At 40.6% G+C, this 17,384-nt stretch overlaps 1 protein-coding gene across 6 annotated transcripts in view; it reads right to left on the bottom strand.

Moving 5' to 3' along the window:
- The window catches only part of LOC149318931 (disks large homolog 5-like), a 149,478-nt gene that overhangs the window by 31,494 nt on the left and 100,600 nt on the right, over positions 1 to 17,384 (bottom strand). For 4 of the 6 annotated variants that reach the window (XM_089510704.1, XM_089510706.1, XM_089510710.1 and 1 more), the window contains 8 exons: positions 13,996 to 14,099; positions 13,101 to 13,193; positions 9,493 to 10,521; positions 7,064 to 7,202; positions 5,666 to 5,810; positions 5,039 to 5,160; positions 3,625 to 3,717; positions 1,006 to 1,174 (listed from right to left, as the gene is read on the bottom strand). In XM_089510704.1, the coding sequence (XP_089366830.1) occupies positions 1,006 to 1,174; positions 3,625 to 3,717; positions 5,039 to 5,160; positions 5,666 to 5,810; positions 7,064 to 7,202; positions 9,493 to 10,521; positions 13,101 to 13,193; positions 13,996 to 14,099 (1,894 nt within the window). The remainder of the gene's footprint in view (positions 1 to 1,005; positions 1,175 to 3,624; positions 3,718 to 5,038; positions 5,161 to 5,665; positions 5,811 to 7,063; positions 7,203 to 9,492; positions 10,522 to 13,100; positions 13,194 to 13,995; positions 14,100 to 17,384) is intronic. The other 2 variants (XM_089510705.1, XM_089510707.1) reach the window with 1 other exon arrangement.

Raw genomic sequence — 17,384 nt, 5'->3', positions numbered from 1 at the left:
ATCAGCAAAAGATTACACTTGGGAAACTAGTCAACACACTGCCTATCCATCCTTTGACCACTACCACAGAGAGGAATTACCTTGTTGTACATCCCCTTTTTAAATTTCATCAGTGATGCTCCCAGCTATTTTGTTGCTCAGCTTGCAAGGGTAAGGATCACACATACACATACTGTACATAATCACCCCCTGACCTTCTGTTTTGTTTTTCCCCTATTGATCTTCCTGCTTTTTCTTGCCCTAGTAGCCATATGTTGCACCTATAGGCATCTCTGGTATGGAACAATCCTTCATGAGGTAGGATGAAACAAACATAAACAAGATGCTAACTTGTTCTGCAGGCATCCACCGTTACCAGTGTCAGTGACATCTATCATGAGTCTCATGTGACCTGGCACTTTAAAAGTTTTCTATACATTTTCTAACAGAGAGTGACCTCTGGGCTATTTTAAAACACTGCTCTTCAACTGGTGAATTTGAATGACAAATTCAAATTTGAATTTAAATCATTCTGAGACATGAGCCACCTTGATGTGGATTGCACTGGAAAATAACATTTTTGATCACTAGGTCTACTCTTCATTTACAGTAAGTAAAGTTGAGAGACAAGGACAGAGGCTGTTTTTGAAACAGAGGCTGGATGACCATCTGTTGGGTGTGCTTTGATTGTGTATTCCAGAATGGCAGTGGATTGGACTGGATGGACCTGGTGATCTCTTCTGATTCCATGAATCTACAAAGATGAACATGTGGAAGGATGGGGAATGAGCAGCAGAACGATAGGTTGATATGTGTGTGTGTGTTTATGTGTGTAGCAAAAAATGATCAGATAGTTTCTATGTACCCAACTGAACTTAATGGTGAGCCCCAGTCAAAAAAAGTCAAAGGCACTGTTCTAGAAGGAAAAAATAATAATTACTAGCAGTTTTCTCTGACCTTTCCAACAAACCAGGTTTTTAAATAACTAACCCTACATAACATATTTACAGAATGACCACTACTTACTTGTCTTTTCGACGTTGTCCCATTGATACTGGACTCACTGAGATTCTGGGCATGGTGGAAAGAGAATTTTGTGACTGGCTACTGGCGAAGGATGAGGTCTCTAGGTTCAGTGGTGACTGCGGAGGAGTTACGAGGCTTGGGCTGCTACATTCAGAGTGTGACAATGAACCTACACAGAGAAACACAGGAGCATCTATGGCATTTGCAGCAGTCAACATACTGTATTCCTATATATCAATTTTCAAGTATTTTTATAGAGGATTTCCTACAACAACAATGTCTAAGGCAGTGATGGCAAATATATTAGAGACTGGGTGCCTGAACTGCAACCCAAAACCCACTTATTTATCGCAAAGTGCCATGTCCCTCTGACTTTCTAGTAACAAACTCTGGCAAACTCTGTGCTGAGGTGATAGCGTGTGTGCCCACAGAGAGGGCTCTGAGTGCCACTTCTGGAGGTTCGCCATCAGTGGTCTAAGATGTTCATGTTGTTGTTTTAAGAAGTAGTAGAAAGAGATTTCATTATATTGCTATCTGGATCTACAAGAAAATGTTGGAAGTGTAGAGTGCTCCTATAATACCATAGAGCCTTCCAAGATTCTTTATTTCACTATCCACTGTCCTATGATCTTTTAGTACCTGCCCCATCAGTCAGTATTCCATAGTTCTCCCTTCCTCTGATGTTTCTCCCTAAAAATCTATTTAATTTTGGGTTCTGTCAATACTTATGTGAATAGACAATTTTGGCTATAAAAGTCTTGCATTGAGTAAGAGAATTAAGATTACTAGTGGTATGCCTCTGAGACAAACCACCTTACTCAGAGGAAGCATCAGCTGCCTGCAAGGGCATGGCCTGCAGCCTATAAGAGCAGCAGATCTAGACCCATTTCAAACTGGCTTCAGAGCAGGATATGAAGTTGAGACTGCTATCACCACCTTAGTGGATGATCTTCACCTCAGCATTGACGGGGGAAGTGTGTCCCTGCTGTGCTTTTGGACTTCTCAGCAGCATTCAGTACTATCAACCACGTTATCCTTCTGGGATGCCTGGGGATATGGGAATCGGAGGCAATGTGCTTCACAGTGGCTATCAGGCAAGTTCCACATAGTGGTGCTTGGGAAGTTGCTCTTCAAAAAAAATTGCTGTTGTATGGCATACCACAAGGTGCCATTCTATCCCCAATGCTATTCAACATCTACATGAAACCACTGGGAGAGATCATTCACTGTAAATTGGGAAAACTCTGTATAAAGTTCAGAAACTACAGTTAGTTCAAAACACGGCAGCCAAATTGATTACTGGGATATCCATGAGTTATCACACTATCCCAATATTAAAATCACTCCATTGACTGCCGGTTAGTTTCCAGGCAAGATACAAAGTGTTGGTTATTACATTCAAAGCACTACACGGTTGGGGTCCGGGTTACCTTCAGGATCACCTCCTCCCATTTAATCTGCCCCAGACACTCAGGTCCTCTGGCGGATATTTACTCCAGTCAGCCAGAACTAGGTTGGTAACTGTCAGCCAGAGGACTTTTTCTTCAGCCTCCCCTTGATTATAGAATGGCCTGCCAGAATCATAGAATCAGATGGTTTTTAAATTGTTAGCTGTAAATGATGAATTTTAGATGTGGATTGTTTCAATATGTGCACATCTTTCCACCAAAGAGTCACCCAAGATGAAATGCATTGTTAAGTTGGCATCTGAACAAAACAATGTTCCCAAAAGTTTCATAAAAACACCTCTGGTGACTGTGGCCCGTTACACACGAGCTTAAAAGTATGCGCAGAGCGCATACTAGGGTTAAGACGGGGCGGTGCTTCTGCACCGCCCTAACCCTAGTGCGTGCTGCGCGTGCACAAAATGGCGGCAGCCGTTCCACACGGCTGCCATCATCGATACGTCACGGCCGCGCCGCCTCCAAACGAGGCGGCGCGGTTGTGACATATTGGGGGTGCGGCAGGGCGCCTAGGGTGCCCTTTCCGCGACCCCAGAAGGAGCTCCGTTTCGGAGCTCCTTCCTGGTTTGGTCCGCTGGGTGCAGCTTTCAGACGGCTGCGCCCAGCGGACCAAAGGAGAAAGGGGCCAAACGGCCCCTTTCTCCTTCTCCCCACCGCCGTGGGGTGTCCTTGGGGCTTGAAGCCCCAAGGACACCCCTTTCCAGGCTGCGGGGAAGGGACCTTTTGCCGCTTCCCTGCAGCCTGGAAAGCGCTGGATCGGGGCCTCAGCTGAGGCCCCGATCCGGAGGGGAAAGGTGCGCCTACAGGCCACCCCAAAGGGGAGGTCTGTAACGCGCCTAAGACACTGAAGAATTGTTGGGATTATACTACAACATGTATGTTCTTAGCTGCTGTACATCTTTTAATACTGTGTAGCTCAATTAGAAGGCTGGAAAACAGGGTTAGCAACACATACCCAACTATAAAAATACATTAAAAATACATTTTGGTACATAGAATATTTGCCCATCTGCTAGTGTTATCCGGGGTGGAGGGACAAGCAGAAAACATGATGGGGCACATTCCCTTAATCTAAATGTAGACAGAAGTATCCTAGAGTACAGAACTCTTAATTTATGCAATAATCTCCAATAAAACAACAAGAATTTTTTTTTACCCCTATCAGAGCCAATGATGGATCTTGGATATCTCGGCGTCAAAGGTATTTTTATTCGTTCTGTTCTATATTGCAAGTTGCTGGAAGAACCTACTTTAAAGTACAAAAAGGTGGGAAAAGTCAAACTTAATAAAAAGAGAAATCAATTCATTTAGATCTTAAATCTTGCTAAATATTTCAGTGGCTACTGTAAGAAATATAACTGAAACAGGTTTCACCATTGCTTTTTAAAAAATCTAACTTCATTCTCTGGCAAGAATTCCCATTTCACGGGAATGTTTTCAATGATAGTCCTGTAATGTTAAACACATAATTGCTTCAATCAGGTAGAAAGAGCAAGGAATTCCTACTTTTAAAAATAAAGGACATGGAGACGTGCAACTCTTCTCCTTCTAGCAAACATCCCTGCAGCCTCTCTCCCAAGAGGCTCTTCTCTTCATCTGAATTCTGATACAGAAAGTGTGATCCCCAGGATATAAATACTTAGAGAGAGAGAGAGAGACTGTAGAGAGGTAAGCAGGAACTTAGGTTATGCCTTTTGCTTTTGAAACAGGACACCTCAGTTCATATATTACTGGCCAGTTCTGTGTTTAGCTACATCATACCACTCATTCTGAAAAAGACTACAGAAATAGTTACAGAAATATTTTTCTTAGAATAAAGACTGCAATTGGAGCAAAACAGGGAAAGCCTGTGTGTCTGGAGTCTGCTCAATTTTATCTCCATAGAGGTAAACTCACTCAGACAACGGATTACACACAGCAGGTGATCCATATAACCCTCTCCTGCTCTTCCTCCTCTCTCCCAACAGAAACAATGCAAGTTGTGTTTAGCACTGGGCCACCATGCATACTGCTATATACGGTTAACTTCACATATAAACCACGGACACACACATACACACCATGCAGATGCTTTTCTGATATTGGGCATACACACCTTCCCAAGCCCTGTATCTATTACAAAAAAGAGAGGTAGATTAATGGTACAAACAGGGGATGGAATCTGATCACATGAGATGCATTATGCATGAGAAGTGTACACAAGCTTTAGTCCTGCATCTCATGAGAGTCATCCATGAGGTGCAAACAAAATCTTAAGCTACCAGAAATTGGGGTGATAGCTTTCAGCTCACATAATCGTTTTGAACTGGGCCAGTCATAGTCTTTGGATTCTGACTCCAAAAAGGAAAACACAAATAGAATCATAGAATCTTAGAAAGAGACCACAAGGGCCATCCAGTCCAACTCCCTGCCATGCAGGAAATCTAAATCAAAGTATCCCTCACAGATGGCCATCCAGCCTCTGTTTAAATAAAAAGTGGAATGTGGAGGAAGCAGAAAGATTTCCTCTGATGGCATAAACCATGACTGCAAATAAGTTGCTGGATTGTCCCATTTGAAATGCTACTTACCAAGTCTTGCACTAGATGGTAGTGAATTTGAACCATGTGATGATCTTGTGCGTGTGTTTTCAGAACACTCACTGGAGTGTTTGTGGCTCAAATCCAAACTCAGGCGGCCTTGGTGCTGAGCACTGCAAGACACAGAAAAATCAGCTGCCATTATATACATTATATATAATGCTAGTAAGTGATGCATTGAGAAAGTGTGGTTTAGTGGTTTGACCAGGATTCTAAGAGACCATAGTTTGAATCCTTGCTCAGCCATGAAAACCCACTGGGAGACCTTGAGCAATTCACATTTTCTCAGCCTCATAGGAAGGCAATGGCAAGCTTCCTCTGAATAAATGTTGCAAAGAATACCCTATTATAGGGGTCACCATAAGTCAAAGTTGATTTGAAGGCACAAACAAGAAACAACAAATTGCTGCAAGTGAGACAGCTGTTAATCAATGAATATCAGATAAAAATGAAGAATGAAAATGAAGAATGGGGTGGGGAGGGAACCAGTGTGTTTCTGAACTGCTGGAGGGAAACCATTGAGACCTGACTTCTCGTGTCCTGCCTGTGGGTTTCCAGAACCAACTGGCTGGCCACATTTGATGAGGTGATGCATCAAGGCTTCTTTTCTGTACTTACCTGGGATGCATATGCTGGTGGCAATACTGGCTGGCAAGAGATGGGCAATTAGTGGTGCTAACTCTATGGCTCCAAGCAGTATAAATAGGATTCCTCAGAACAGCAGTTACTGCAGGACATGGTGCAATGTTCCTTGGTACTGTTCCTACGGGGATGGAAGAACAATGCTGTACTTACAAAGAATAACTTCAGTTTTTGAATGTTTATTCAGTAACAATAATACACACCTCAATTACTTACATATTTGCACCTATGACAATTCTGGATTTCAAACCAATGCACAATTCCTCCATATATGCATTCATTGTCTACCCTTTCAACGCTGATTTCAAACACAACCATCACAGGCATAAGGAAGCATTTAGAAAATTATTACTGTCTCAAAAGTCTACATCAAATTTTAATATTATGCTAAACTCTAATGTTACAAAGATATCTAATGTATTCTGTGAATATGAGGCCACATGACTTTTTCTTGATCCATCTCATATCAAGATGCTGATGTCAGGACATAAGTAATAAATAACCAGTACCAGGCACTCTTGAATACAAGAACTGACAAGCCAGGGTGCATAGAAAGATGCTGTGAAAAACAAACAAATAAACAAAACAAGCTTCATTTATATACAGCTTCATACGCCTAAGCAGTGTCTAAGTGGTTTACAACTGTAAGCTAATTTGTCCCCCAACAATCTGGGTACTCATTTTAGCGACCTCCTCGGAAGGATGCTAGCCTGAGTCAAGCTTGAGCCCTTTCGCTGGTCTTGAACTCACAACCTTGTGGCTTTGAGTGAATGGCTGCAGTACAGGCATGAACCAACTGAGCACATTACTACTAATTTGCAACTGCCAACAAGAATGGTAAAACTAGGCCAGGTAGGAATGCTTCATGTTAATATGCCTGGGAAGAATTCTTAAGAGCACAAATGAAAAAAGTATCTTGTTTAGAAACCTCAAAACATGAACTGTTTCAAGAAACTGAATTATTTTTGCATGTCTATAACATGTCGTGGTGTCCAAAAATGTTTACTATAGCCTGTTTCTTGCATTCCTATAGCTTATTTAGAGCTTTAAAATGCCTTCATTATTATCACTTTGTTCTTTGTGAGACTGGATTATGAATGTATACCCTACTGTTTTTGTAATAACACATTTGCCAGCCTTGTACTTGGTTATTTGTTCTTACTCTCTGATATGATTAGAGCAGTAAACAGTTAAATAAAACAATCTTTGGTCATCCCACCCACCCCAAATAATTGCTGTGTGTTTATTATTTCAGGAAAGGACATTTTACTCTTACATTCTAAGATAACATTTTACACTGTCAAGTTAATGGCTGCCCAGTAGGGAATCAACATTTAGGAGAATTGCTGAACAGAAGAAGTTTGCCATACTAACCTGCAGACAAGCTTCCAGGGTATAAAGAGGTAGGCACAAACCCATCACTATGCCTACTGGACCGTTTTGGTGAATATGTTGGCCACTCCTGTAGCTCAGGAGAAAGAAGTTCTTCACTTGCTGGAGTGCATTTTTGTACCTGTGGGGGAAATCCAAGTCACCTTCCTTTCTCCTTTTTTTTTGGGGGTACAGTTTCAATTTAATTTAAAAAGCATGATAAGTTATTAATTACAGGGTGTTCAATGGGAAGGGGGAATACAGTGCTCTCAGAGAACAGTACATTCAGAGACACAAACTGTCATCTCATGTTTCATCAGATTTCATAAAAGAGCTGCCATTACTCCCTAGCACATGGGTAGGAAAAGTAAATCCTGCAGGCCATGGCAGTTGCCCCCACTCCATTCTGTAATCTCACAAATCTCCCAAGATTATTTTTTAAAAAGTGGACTATTTTTGTGTGTGTCCAAAATCAACACAAGAACATCCAAACTGCCAAAATAAGTGTGGTTGTTGGGGTCCACTTGCCTCAACTACCACCCTAAGACCTCATAAAACAGTCAACCAACCAACCAACCAACCAAAAATGTGATGTGACATGACATCACTTTCAGCCATAGTGAATGCAGTGTTGCTGCCCACTAGGGACATGACAGGGAATGGCACAACTTTTCCAGGCTGAACATTTGAACTCATTTTTAGAAAACCTTTTCCACGGATATTCGAGGTGCGTATGCCAGATCCGCAAGTTAGGAGGGGCGACAGTACTTCTTTGATTACTTGCCTTGCTTCTTAAATGTCCTAGCATTCACAGCTTGATCATGTGAAAATTTAGGAGCACATCACACTCAGGTCAGTGGAAATTGATTCTAAACCATAACTGTAGTGGGAAAACAAGTGCCCTTCAATGGGTATGGAGAGACTCTTAATTGTTTCCCCCCTCCCTTTCCTGGCTTCTCCCCAAGTAGAAATCATTCTATAGTACAGATGACACAGGGGCTCCTAAGTAGCACAAATGCTATACTGAGATAAAAACCAATATATGCAACCTGATGTAATTATTATAACAACACAATGGTGTATAAATTAGTCTAGAAAATTTATGTGATTTAAACAAACTATTTAAAATAAGTTTATTTCTTGGTTATTTAAATTATCTTTGTATCTGAATTACATAGTTATATTAATTTAATACCACTTTAATTGCAATGGTTCTATTCTATGGAATCTTGGATTTTGCACTTTGGTGAAGGCCACAAGAATCATTCCCAAAGATCTTCAGCAGTGCTGTATTTCAGAAGAATAGAGTAGAGAAATCTAACAAAGAATTCAAAAAACTATAAGGGCTTAACCAAACTATAAACACCATTATTCCACAGAATAGAGTCATGACAATTAAGAGTAATATCAAACTACTATAGTTGTCCCTCCATATTCACTAGGGTTAGGGGAACAAGACCCCCGTGAATATGGAAAAACCGCAAATAACAAAAACACTGTTTTTACCTGAGAGGACACCTCTCTAGGAATCTCTAGGTCCTCCAGTGCAACTCTGTGGTCAATGTTCAACATACACTGAACATAGAATGGCACTGGAGTAGCTACAAATCGTCTTTCAGTGCAACTTTTAGTTAAAGCTGACCACAGAGTTGCACTGGAGGACCTAGACAGTCCTAGAGAGAACATATTAATCAAATCCGTGAATAATCAAACCCGCAAATATCAAATCCGCAAATATGGAGGGATGACTGTATAACTACATAGTGCAGATAAACAGTTTTAAATAATTAAGAATAATTATTTATAACACAATCTTACAGATGCTATTCAAAGATAACTCTCACAGTTCATCTTACTGCTAGGTAAGTTGGTACTGGGCTGCAGTCTTAATCTTGATTTAAATAAATTCACCTTATGATAAGATACTTTTGAAATCTCATTTCCCTATTCCTTTCAAGAGTAATTTGCCATATTGCACATGGCTAACCTAAAATTATCCTGTACTCAGGAACTAGTTACACAATTGTTTGAATTTAGTCTCTGGTCTCCTTTTTCAGAAGAGAATTCCTTTTATTTGGCTGGCAATACAATCCTTTTGTTTGACTGGTAATGCCATTTTACAGAGAAGCCCCAAGTACCATTCAGCAAGAAGTCAAACTAATCAGAGCCTTGAGAGATGCAGGTTGTTCCTTCTAAGCATGGATAAACAGCACAGTAAGGTAGTAATGGCAACAACTTTCTACAGAAGAGCCCCACAAATGTTCCACTTCATTTTAGCAATCTACTTCTGGATATTAGCACAATCACTATGGACACATATTTTAATCACCAGTTAAATTTTCTACAGTGCATATTTCCTTAGGTTAAGAAAAGCTACTGTAAATGTTAAAACCATTTTTAAAAAATATGTTGGCTTCGGGTGTTATATCTACCTGATGAGATGGATTAGGAATGACCACAGGGGTTAATTTATGTCTCAAAGCAGGAGCAGATTTGGGCCTTGGTCTCTTAATTTCTGGCTCTTCTAATCTTTGAAAGCCAATATCATCTTCACAAGACTTTCTTGAAGGCAAATGTGCAAGATCAATCCCCTCCTCCCTATAATAATGTCCAGAGGGTCTTCCTCGCCCCTTGTGAGTGCCACCATCTGGCTTGAGTTCAATTGACAGAGGAGGCTGAACTGTAGCAGGGCTTGCAGGTGGTGAACCTGTTGTGACCGTAGACTCTGAGGCAGAACTTGCCTGCTGTTTATGTTTAAACTTAATAGAATCACTTCTCTTAGGTGGGGTAGGAGGGGTGGATATGGCTTCAGTTTTGGAGGACTGGGGTGAATGTCCCAGCACTTGGCTGGGAGATAGATAGTCCATTTTGGGTGGAGTCAGAGGTCTTTTGAAAGTGTCAGGATCAAAGATAGACTTCCTCTGTTTGGGCTTTTTGTAGACAGAGAACTTCTCTGTTTCCACTGTAGCAATGTTGACCACCACTTTAGGCCAGGTGCCACCACTGTGTTTCCCACCATGCCCTTTGTCTAATGTGCTCTCAACCATCATACAGTCTGTAACTGTGGATTCAAATGGCAGCCTCCTGCTGTCCAGGTTAACAATACCGTAGCTTGGCTCACCATACACATCTGGACTAAATGAACCAAGGCTGTGCTCTGAGTTACTGTGGCACCCATGGACTGTGTTCCGATGAGAATCTGTGTGTAGAACACTGCTGGAGAATGGTTTGAGATCACAATACAAACTACTGTCCTCTGGATCACCGTGGTCTTTCTTGATATCCATTATGTCTGGGTTGAAAATGTCAGTTTGGGTTGAGCTGTTATGTTTTAAATTTCTTTTATTCTGTGCCTGTACCTCAGCCCCATGAACCCTACAGTTTGATATTTTCTCTGAATCCTTAAGGTTTTCAAATATGTTTTGACCACTCCATGATGAGCTTGAGCTCTGAGGAAAAACCTAGGTGGAGAAACAACAGCAACATGCCATCAGCAGAATTATGATTACAGCAATCATCTATATTTATATCTTATATCAGCCTAGCTATATCCTACTGCTTGTTAACACCACTTTAGAATCCCTTTATTAAACTACATGCACAGCACAAGCTATGCAAGCTTACTCAGCAAAAAGGTGGTGAACAGGATTTACACTCAAGTGAGTGTAGGTAAAGTAAAACTGAAGCCTTGGAAGAAGATTGTGGAATGTTGTCATGAGATCCTAAACAAGTGACTGAGCTATCTATTTCATTAAAATGACCATATTCTGCACTACAAACATGCTGTTTCTAGCAAACCTGAAGCCTGCCGATGGTAAATATTGTGTCAACTAAAATACTTTTTTCATAATTTATTCACAGTTTGCATACTTGGGATTATTTTTTCTGTTTAGCCATAGATATGGGAAGTTAGCTACAACACATTGATAAAGTCAGAGCACCAGCACCACACCCCACCCCAAGCTACTGGAAATCCTATCCAGTAAGCCTGTCATTTCTGAGATTAGGGAAGTACTGTAAACACTGATGCATAAGTCTAGATATTTTAATCAAAGTATCAACCCAAAAAACCTGGGTTGACTTACTCATGAGTCAATGTAACTACTGTGCCTTAACTCTTTTCAAAATAGAAACCATCCCCTTCTCTAAGTAGAGTGGTAAAAGGCATGAACTTAGTCCATCATGGAAGAACCTAAAAGAAGTACTGACCCCCTCTACTCTCTCCACTGCAGCTCAGCTTCTGTCATTTTGCATGCTTGTGCAGAAAAATGGCGGTGTTCTTTGGAATCGTTTTCCTTTGTTTTGTCCTTTACATACTTTGTTACATGTCCCTAAATTTTACCCTCAACTTATACATGGGTCATACCAAACTTCATAATTTTGGCACCAAAACCTGCCCTTGACTTATGCATGAGGTTGACTTATAGTCGACTATGTACGGTACTTTGTATCACATACTCTTTAGGTTTATGACAGATTCTAACACCAAAGGGGCAACTGTGGAAAGCTGCACAAGCTCCTAGAAGACCTTGGAGGCCTCTATCTCTCCACTGTACCTGCTCCCACAATAAATTAAAATAAAATAAAATGCCGCCAAAGGCAATATAAGGAGATATGGGAGCATTTTCACCATATTTTGAGGCATACATTTTGCCCACTCCTGCTCTACAACATGAACTGTAGGATTTCCTCAGTGAAGACTTGAGCAGCTGCTTTCAGTGGAAACTAGAATCATAGAATCATAGAGTTGGAAGAGACCACAGGGGCCATCCAGTCCAACCCCCTGCCATTCAGGAAATCACAATCAAAGCATCCCCAACAGATGGCCATCCAGCCTCTGCTTGAAGACCTCCAAGGAAGGAGACTCCACTACACACCGAGGGAGTTTGTTCCACTGTCGAACAGCCCTTACTGTCAAGAAGTTCCTCCTAATGTTGAGGTGGAATCTCTTTTCCTGCAGTTTGCATCCATTGCTTCGGGTCCTAGTCTCTGGAGCAGCAGAAAATAAGCTTGCTCCCTCCTCAATATGACATACCTTCAAATATTTGAACAGGGCTATCATATCACCTCTTAATCTTCTCTTCTCCAGGCTAAACATCCCCAGCTCCCTAAGTCGTTCCTCGTAGGGCATGGTTTCCAGACCTTTCACCATTTTAGTCGCCCTCCTTTGGACACGCTCCAGTTTCTCAATGTCCTTTTTGAATTGTGGTGCCCAGAACTGGACACAATATTCCAGGTGGGGCCTGACCAGAGCAGAATATAGTGGCACTATGACTTCCCTTGATCTAGACACTATACTTCTATTGATGCAGCCTAAAATCGCATTGGCCTTGTTAGCTGCCGCATCGCACTGTTGACTCATGTTCAACTTGTGGTCTACTTGGACTCCTAGATCCCTTTCACACGTAGTTTCATTCAGCCAGGTGTCCTCCATCCTATATCTGTGCTTTTCATTTTTCCGCCCTAAGTGCAGTACCTTACATTTCTCTGTGTTGAATTTCATTTTGTTAGCTTTGGCCCAGTTTTCTAGTCTGTTCAGGTCATTTTGAATCTTGATCTTGTCCTCTAGGGTATTAGCTATTCCCCCTAATTTGGTGTCATCTGCAAATTTGATAAGTATGCCCCCAATTTTGTCCTCCAAGTCATTGATAAAGACGTTGAATAGCACTGGGCCCAGGACAGAGCCCTGTGGGACCCCACTGGTCACTTCTTTCCAGGATGAAAAGGAGCCATTGTTGAGCACTCTTTGGCTTCGGACAGTCAACCAATTACAACTAAGAACTAAGAACAATAGAGTGCAGGAGAGAAGGAACAAAGACCGGAGTGGAAGATTTGGGAGTATATAAGACCAGAGACAACACAGAGACAGGTGGAGAAAAGGACTGAAGTGCTCTCATACTGAGCCAGTAGGCCAAATTTGCTGCCTTTTGTGTAGCAAACATGTTATATATTAGGTATATAGCAGATGGCGGTAATAACTGTTTTAAGTGGCTAATGCATCTTGCATTCACTTCTATGTCCTTTCTTTTTCAATACCCACCTTCATCAAGGAAAGCGTAAGAGACTCCCTGCAGTTTCGCAGCAAAGCTTCACATTCAGTCAGTGATTTATTATCAAGTGCAATTCCATTTATCTGCAACAATAGGAGGACATAGGAACAATACAAAAGCAATAGTGATAAAAGGTTCAACAAAGAAAAATTCTAAGCTGTTTTATGAAATTACCATCAAGTGGCACCCATGTGCACAGTCTGAAATTTGGGAGCTTGCCTTAGCAGATTTATGTTGTCTCGCCCTACCCACCAGGAGGATTTTTTTCCCCATTCCTTTCCCTACTGGTATATAGAGTTATATGTGCCTCTTTACTAGCCATGGTTCACTGAAAACCATGAACAGCTATATAACATAGTGGTCCAAACTGCATTTACCATTTATGGTTATTAATGGAACCTGATCAGCACTGGGTTTGAGACTGACTCCCTAACTGAAAAACGTGGTGTTTACGAAGCCAAAATCATTTCTGCACTAGTGCAATTTTTTGAAAGGTAAATGGGGGGAAGAAACTTTTAAAATCTTGATTAATGGATTCTATAGATGCAAGAAGTCTTGCCTTGAGACTTACTCACTGATTTAAATACTACCACTGATGAAGATGATGATTATGTACCTACACAACCTAAGCTATATCAACAAATGTTACATCTTTGAAAAGCTCCCTTTTGGATTCTCAGAATTCCCCAGCTAGTGAGTATGCTAGCTAACGGATTTTGGGAAATATACTCCAAAAGAGTAGTTTTCCCAACCTTCGCAAATATATATACTATGCCTGGCAGAGGCACACTAAAACAGGATTAAGGATGCTTAGCAATAGTTTCTTATGATATCTAAATGATCCTTTTTCATTATGAGTTAAGAAATACTGAAACGATGACTTACAGCAATTATCCTATCTCCCACTGTGAGGGACCCTTCTTTGGCTGCTGGGCTACCAGGTACTATAGTAGCAACCAATACTCCATTTTCGAGGCCAATTCCACTATCTGAAATAGAGAAGCCAGAGAGAAAGACCCACCACATTAACTTTATGCATGCATTATAGTTCTCTCATACTGTCAATATTTGCATCTAATTAATGATTAATTAATGCTTTCCTGCCAGAAATTGTTTTAAATTAAAAATGGGATTGACATTGTATAGATAGTTAAGATTGTATAAATTTTCAGTTAGGGTTAATGTGTTTTATAAAGCTGAATAGTCTGTGGAGAAAGAAGTGTGAAGAATAAAACCTTCCCAATTAAACTTGGAACGTGTGAGCCGATCTCATCTTGGCTACAGCCAACAGCTTGAGAAAAGAGGGGTAGCTGGGGATGAGTTGAATGGTTTTATAATATTATATAGAGTTAAGTTGTTTAGTGATAATAGGTTGTATAAGTGATGCTTATAATTTTATATATGCTGAGTTATTGAGTTCCTTTTTATATAGACGTGTATATTAATATTGATGGATTAGAGGTCATGCTAAAGTGATTGTTTAAAGAACTGGAGGCGCCAAAGGATCTATATCACATTGGAACAAGAATGTTGTGTCTGGTTTTGGTGGGAAAGCTACAGATTCACAAAACTCTTGTCAGGTGCTTAATTCATAGAGGGATGGACATTACATCATCCAGGTGGACAAAGCACGGGAAAATAGAGGGTACAATGGCCAATCATATGATTGTATCAACCCAAGGGGAAGAAATTCATAATTGGCTATAAAGGTGTCTTAATCTTTGGCCTTTCAGACTTGACCTGTCTGCTAATGTTTCTTTTCAACAATAAAGCTATTCTTTGACTTAGAGGCTAGAATTTGTCTTTTTGGTCTAAAGGAAGACCTGTGGACAAGCTGTACCTGACACATACCACATTTATTACTGAATTAGAGTGCTGAGTTCACTACCTCCAAGATACAATATTAGAGAGATTCATTATCCCATGACTTTTCAATCTGAAGGAGGAGGAGGAGGAGGAGGAGGAAGAGGAGGAAGAAGAAGAAGAAGAAGAAGAAGAAGAAGATGATGATGATGATGATGATGATGATGATGATGATGATGATGATGATGATGATGATATTGTTGTTGCTCCAGCTTCTTTAGAGGGCCCACAACTTGCAAAGGTATGTATAAAACTCAAAAACACATTCTGCTTCCTGGAAGGACACAGTACCTCCTTTTGCCAAAATGATTTAGCAGGAAACTTTCCTGAAGGAAGTGGCTTAGGATCGTTTCTTCCAAAAGGGTTAAATTTTATAGTGGATGGCTCTCTCAAGGATCACAATGGCTAAGTGAAAACTTCTTGCTTCAAAGGCAGTGTGCAAACGAACAGTAGGTACTGGAAGACTAATAATGGAAGACAGATGCTGCTCATTGTGGTTTGACCCAGCATATGGCCACAACTGGATACAGGATGCTGGAATAAGCAGATCTTTATCTGTTCTGCAGGGCTCCTCAAATCGTAAGTAATGTCATTGCATAATCAACTCTCTCCAGTTCCAAAGATGCTAAAGATGAGAAAAGAGCTATTTTTGCTGCTTCTTTTACATATTTTGAGCAATTCACTTCCTGGAGGGGACTGCTGATGTTTTGTAACTGGCCTAACAGATACCAGCAGAATGAAAAGTCTGGTTCATCTTTATCACTTAAACATCACTATACAAAAAGTCCAGAACTAAAATGAATTTGTTCTCTTCTTAATTTGAGGTGCAGAAAATGAAAATAGTCCCTAGGGGTAGAAGTGGTGTAACAGTGACTAGTGTTTAATTTATAGGCAATGAAGAAAGCATATACTGTAATCATATTTGACTTCAAAAGAAAAAACTTTCTACAAACTGAGTAACGGGTTGAAAAAGAAAATAAGAGGGTCAAACTGCTTGAAAATACACCTAACCACAATATCTCAACTAGAATGTACCACACAAGCCTGTATAAGCTAGTACTAGTACAAGGCCCAAGAGGTCACCAACATGAGTAATCGTGTTTTTGAAGGTTTCCTTCAAAAATTGGAGCACTTAACCAAATGAGGTGAACCAAAAGGCAACAACCTTGCCCAAAGGAAACTGTCAGACAACTGGGGTGCAAAACATGATTCTGAAGAACGTATCATTAATAGTATCAAAACCCAAAAATAAACAACTCTTCGTTGTACTTTGGTCATATAATGAGAAGGCACTGATCACTGGGAGGGAAAAACAATACTGCTGGGAAAGGTAGAGGGTTGGAAGAATGAGGGCCAGACAGCATGCCAGTTGGATGGATTCAATCAGGAGAGTTGCAGGCATGGGTTTGCCAGGGCTGAGAATAGTAGTAGAGGGTAAGGAGTATAGGAGGTGTCTCATCCACAGGATCACCTGAGTCAGAGCTGACTTGAGGGCAGCTAACAACAAGAAACCAAAATATATATGGAGCAAAAAGCTAGCCAGTTGGAGGCAGTTGGAGCAATGGATGGTAATGGAATTATAGAAATACTAGATATGGAGAGTACAGAGAAACTACATGTATTCTTTTAATTTAATTTAAATCTGTATACATATTCTTTACTGCCTTAGTGAGAGAGATGATGAGAGAAAGAGGAGGGGCACTGTGGCCCCTTGCTTATGCTATCTGTCCGGAAGGACAGAGATTAGCCATTGTGACTTTATGCTTATGCTGCCTGCTTGAAGGAGAAATATACCATTGTTACTTCATGATAAGGCTACCCATGTGAAGGAGAGCAATATTTCCTCACATAACTGCTGATCACTTGCAAAGGAGACACTCTGTTCCTTGTGTCTACAATTCCATGAGAAAGGTATCCCCCTTGAGTTTGTCTTCCATGTCTTTCTGTAACTCTGTAGTACTTGGTGGCCTCTCTTCTTAGAATCTCTCTATGCTGTATCCACCTGCTTACCTGCCATTCATTTTTCTCTTTAATGAGCAGCCACTAAAGGGTTGCTTCCCACCACATGGTCATTACAACAACCCACCTCTTGGCCATTACAACAAATCTAAAAGCCAGCTCAAGATGGCTTGGAGTTATTTCCACAGAAACAAAATTAAAACTATTTTAAAAGTAAAACTCATATGATTAACAACTGAATTATAACTAAAATGTTGCTTCTGATCCTAACAGAAGAGACAAACTTTATAGGGGTGCGTTCCCACTATGATTTAAAGTGAATTGCTGACCGGTTTATATGATTGTCATTCCCATTTGAAACCAGTTCCGATCATACTTTGATTGATTTCTGTTGCAATAAAGCGAGGAAAATGCAAAAAACCTCCTTTTTTCCAGACACTAGTTTTCTAGCG

This window comes from Sceloporus occidentalis, unplaced genomic scaffold, assembly GCF_023333645.1.
Source record: "Sceloporus occidentalis isolate IW3139 unplaced genomic scaffold, rSceOcc1.0.p SCAF_2, whole genome shotgun sequence".
In the NCBI taxonomy this organism is placed as follows: Eukaryota; Metazoa; Chordata; class Lepidosauria; order Squamata; family Phrynosomatidae; genus Sceloporus; species Sceloporus occidentalis.
Note: the sequence above shows the minus strand (reverse complement) of the source record. Positions and strands in the feature narration are given on the sequence as shown.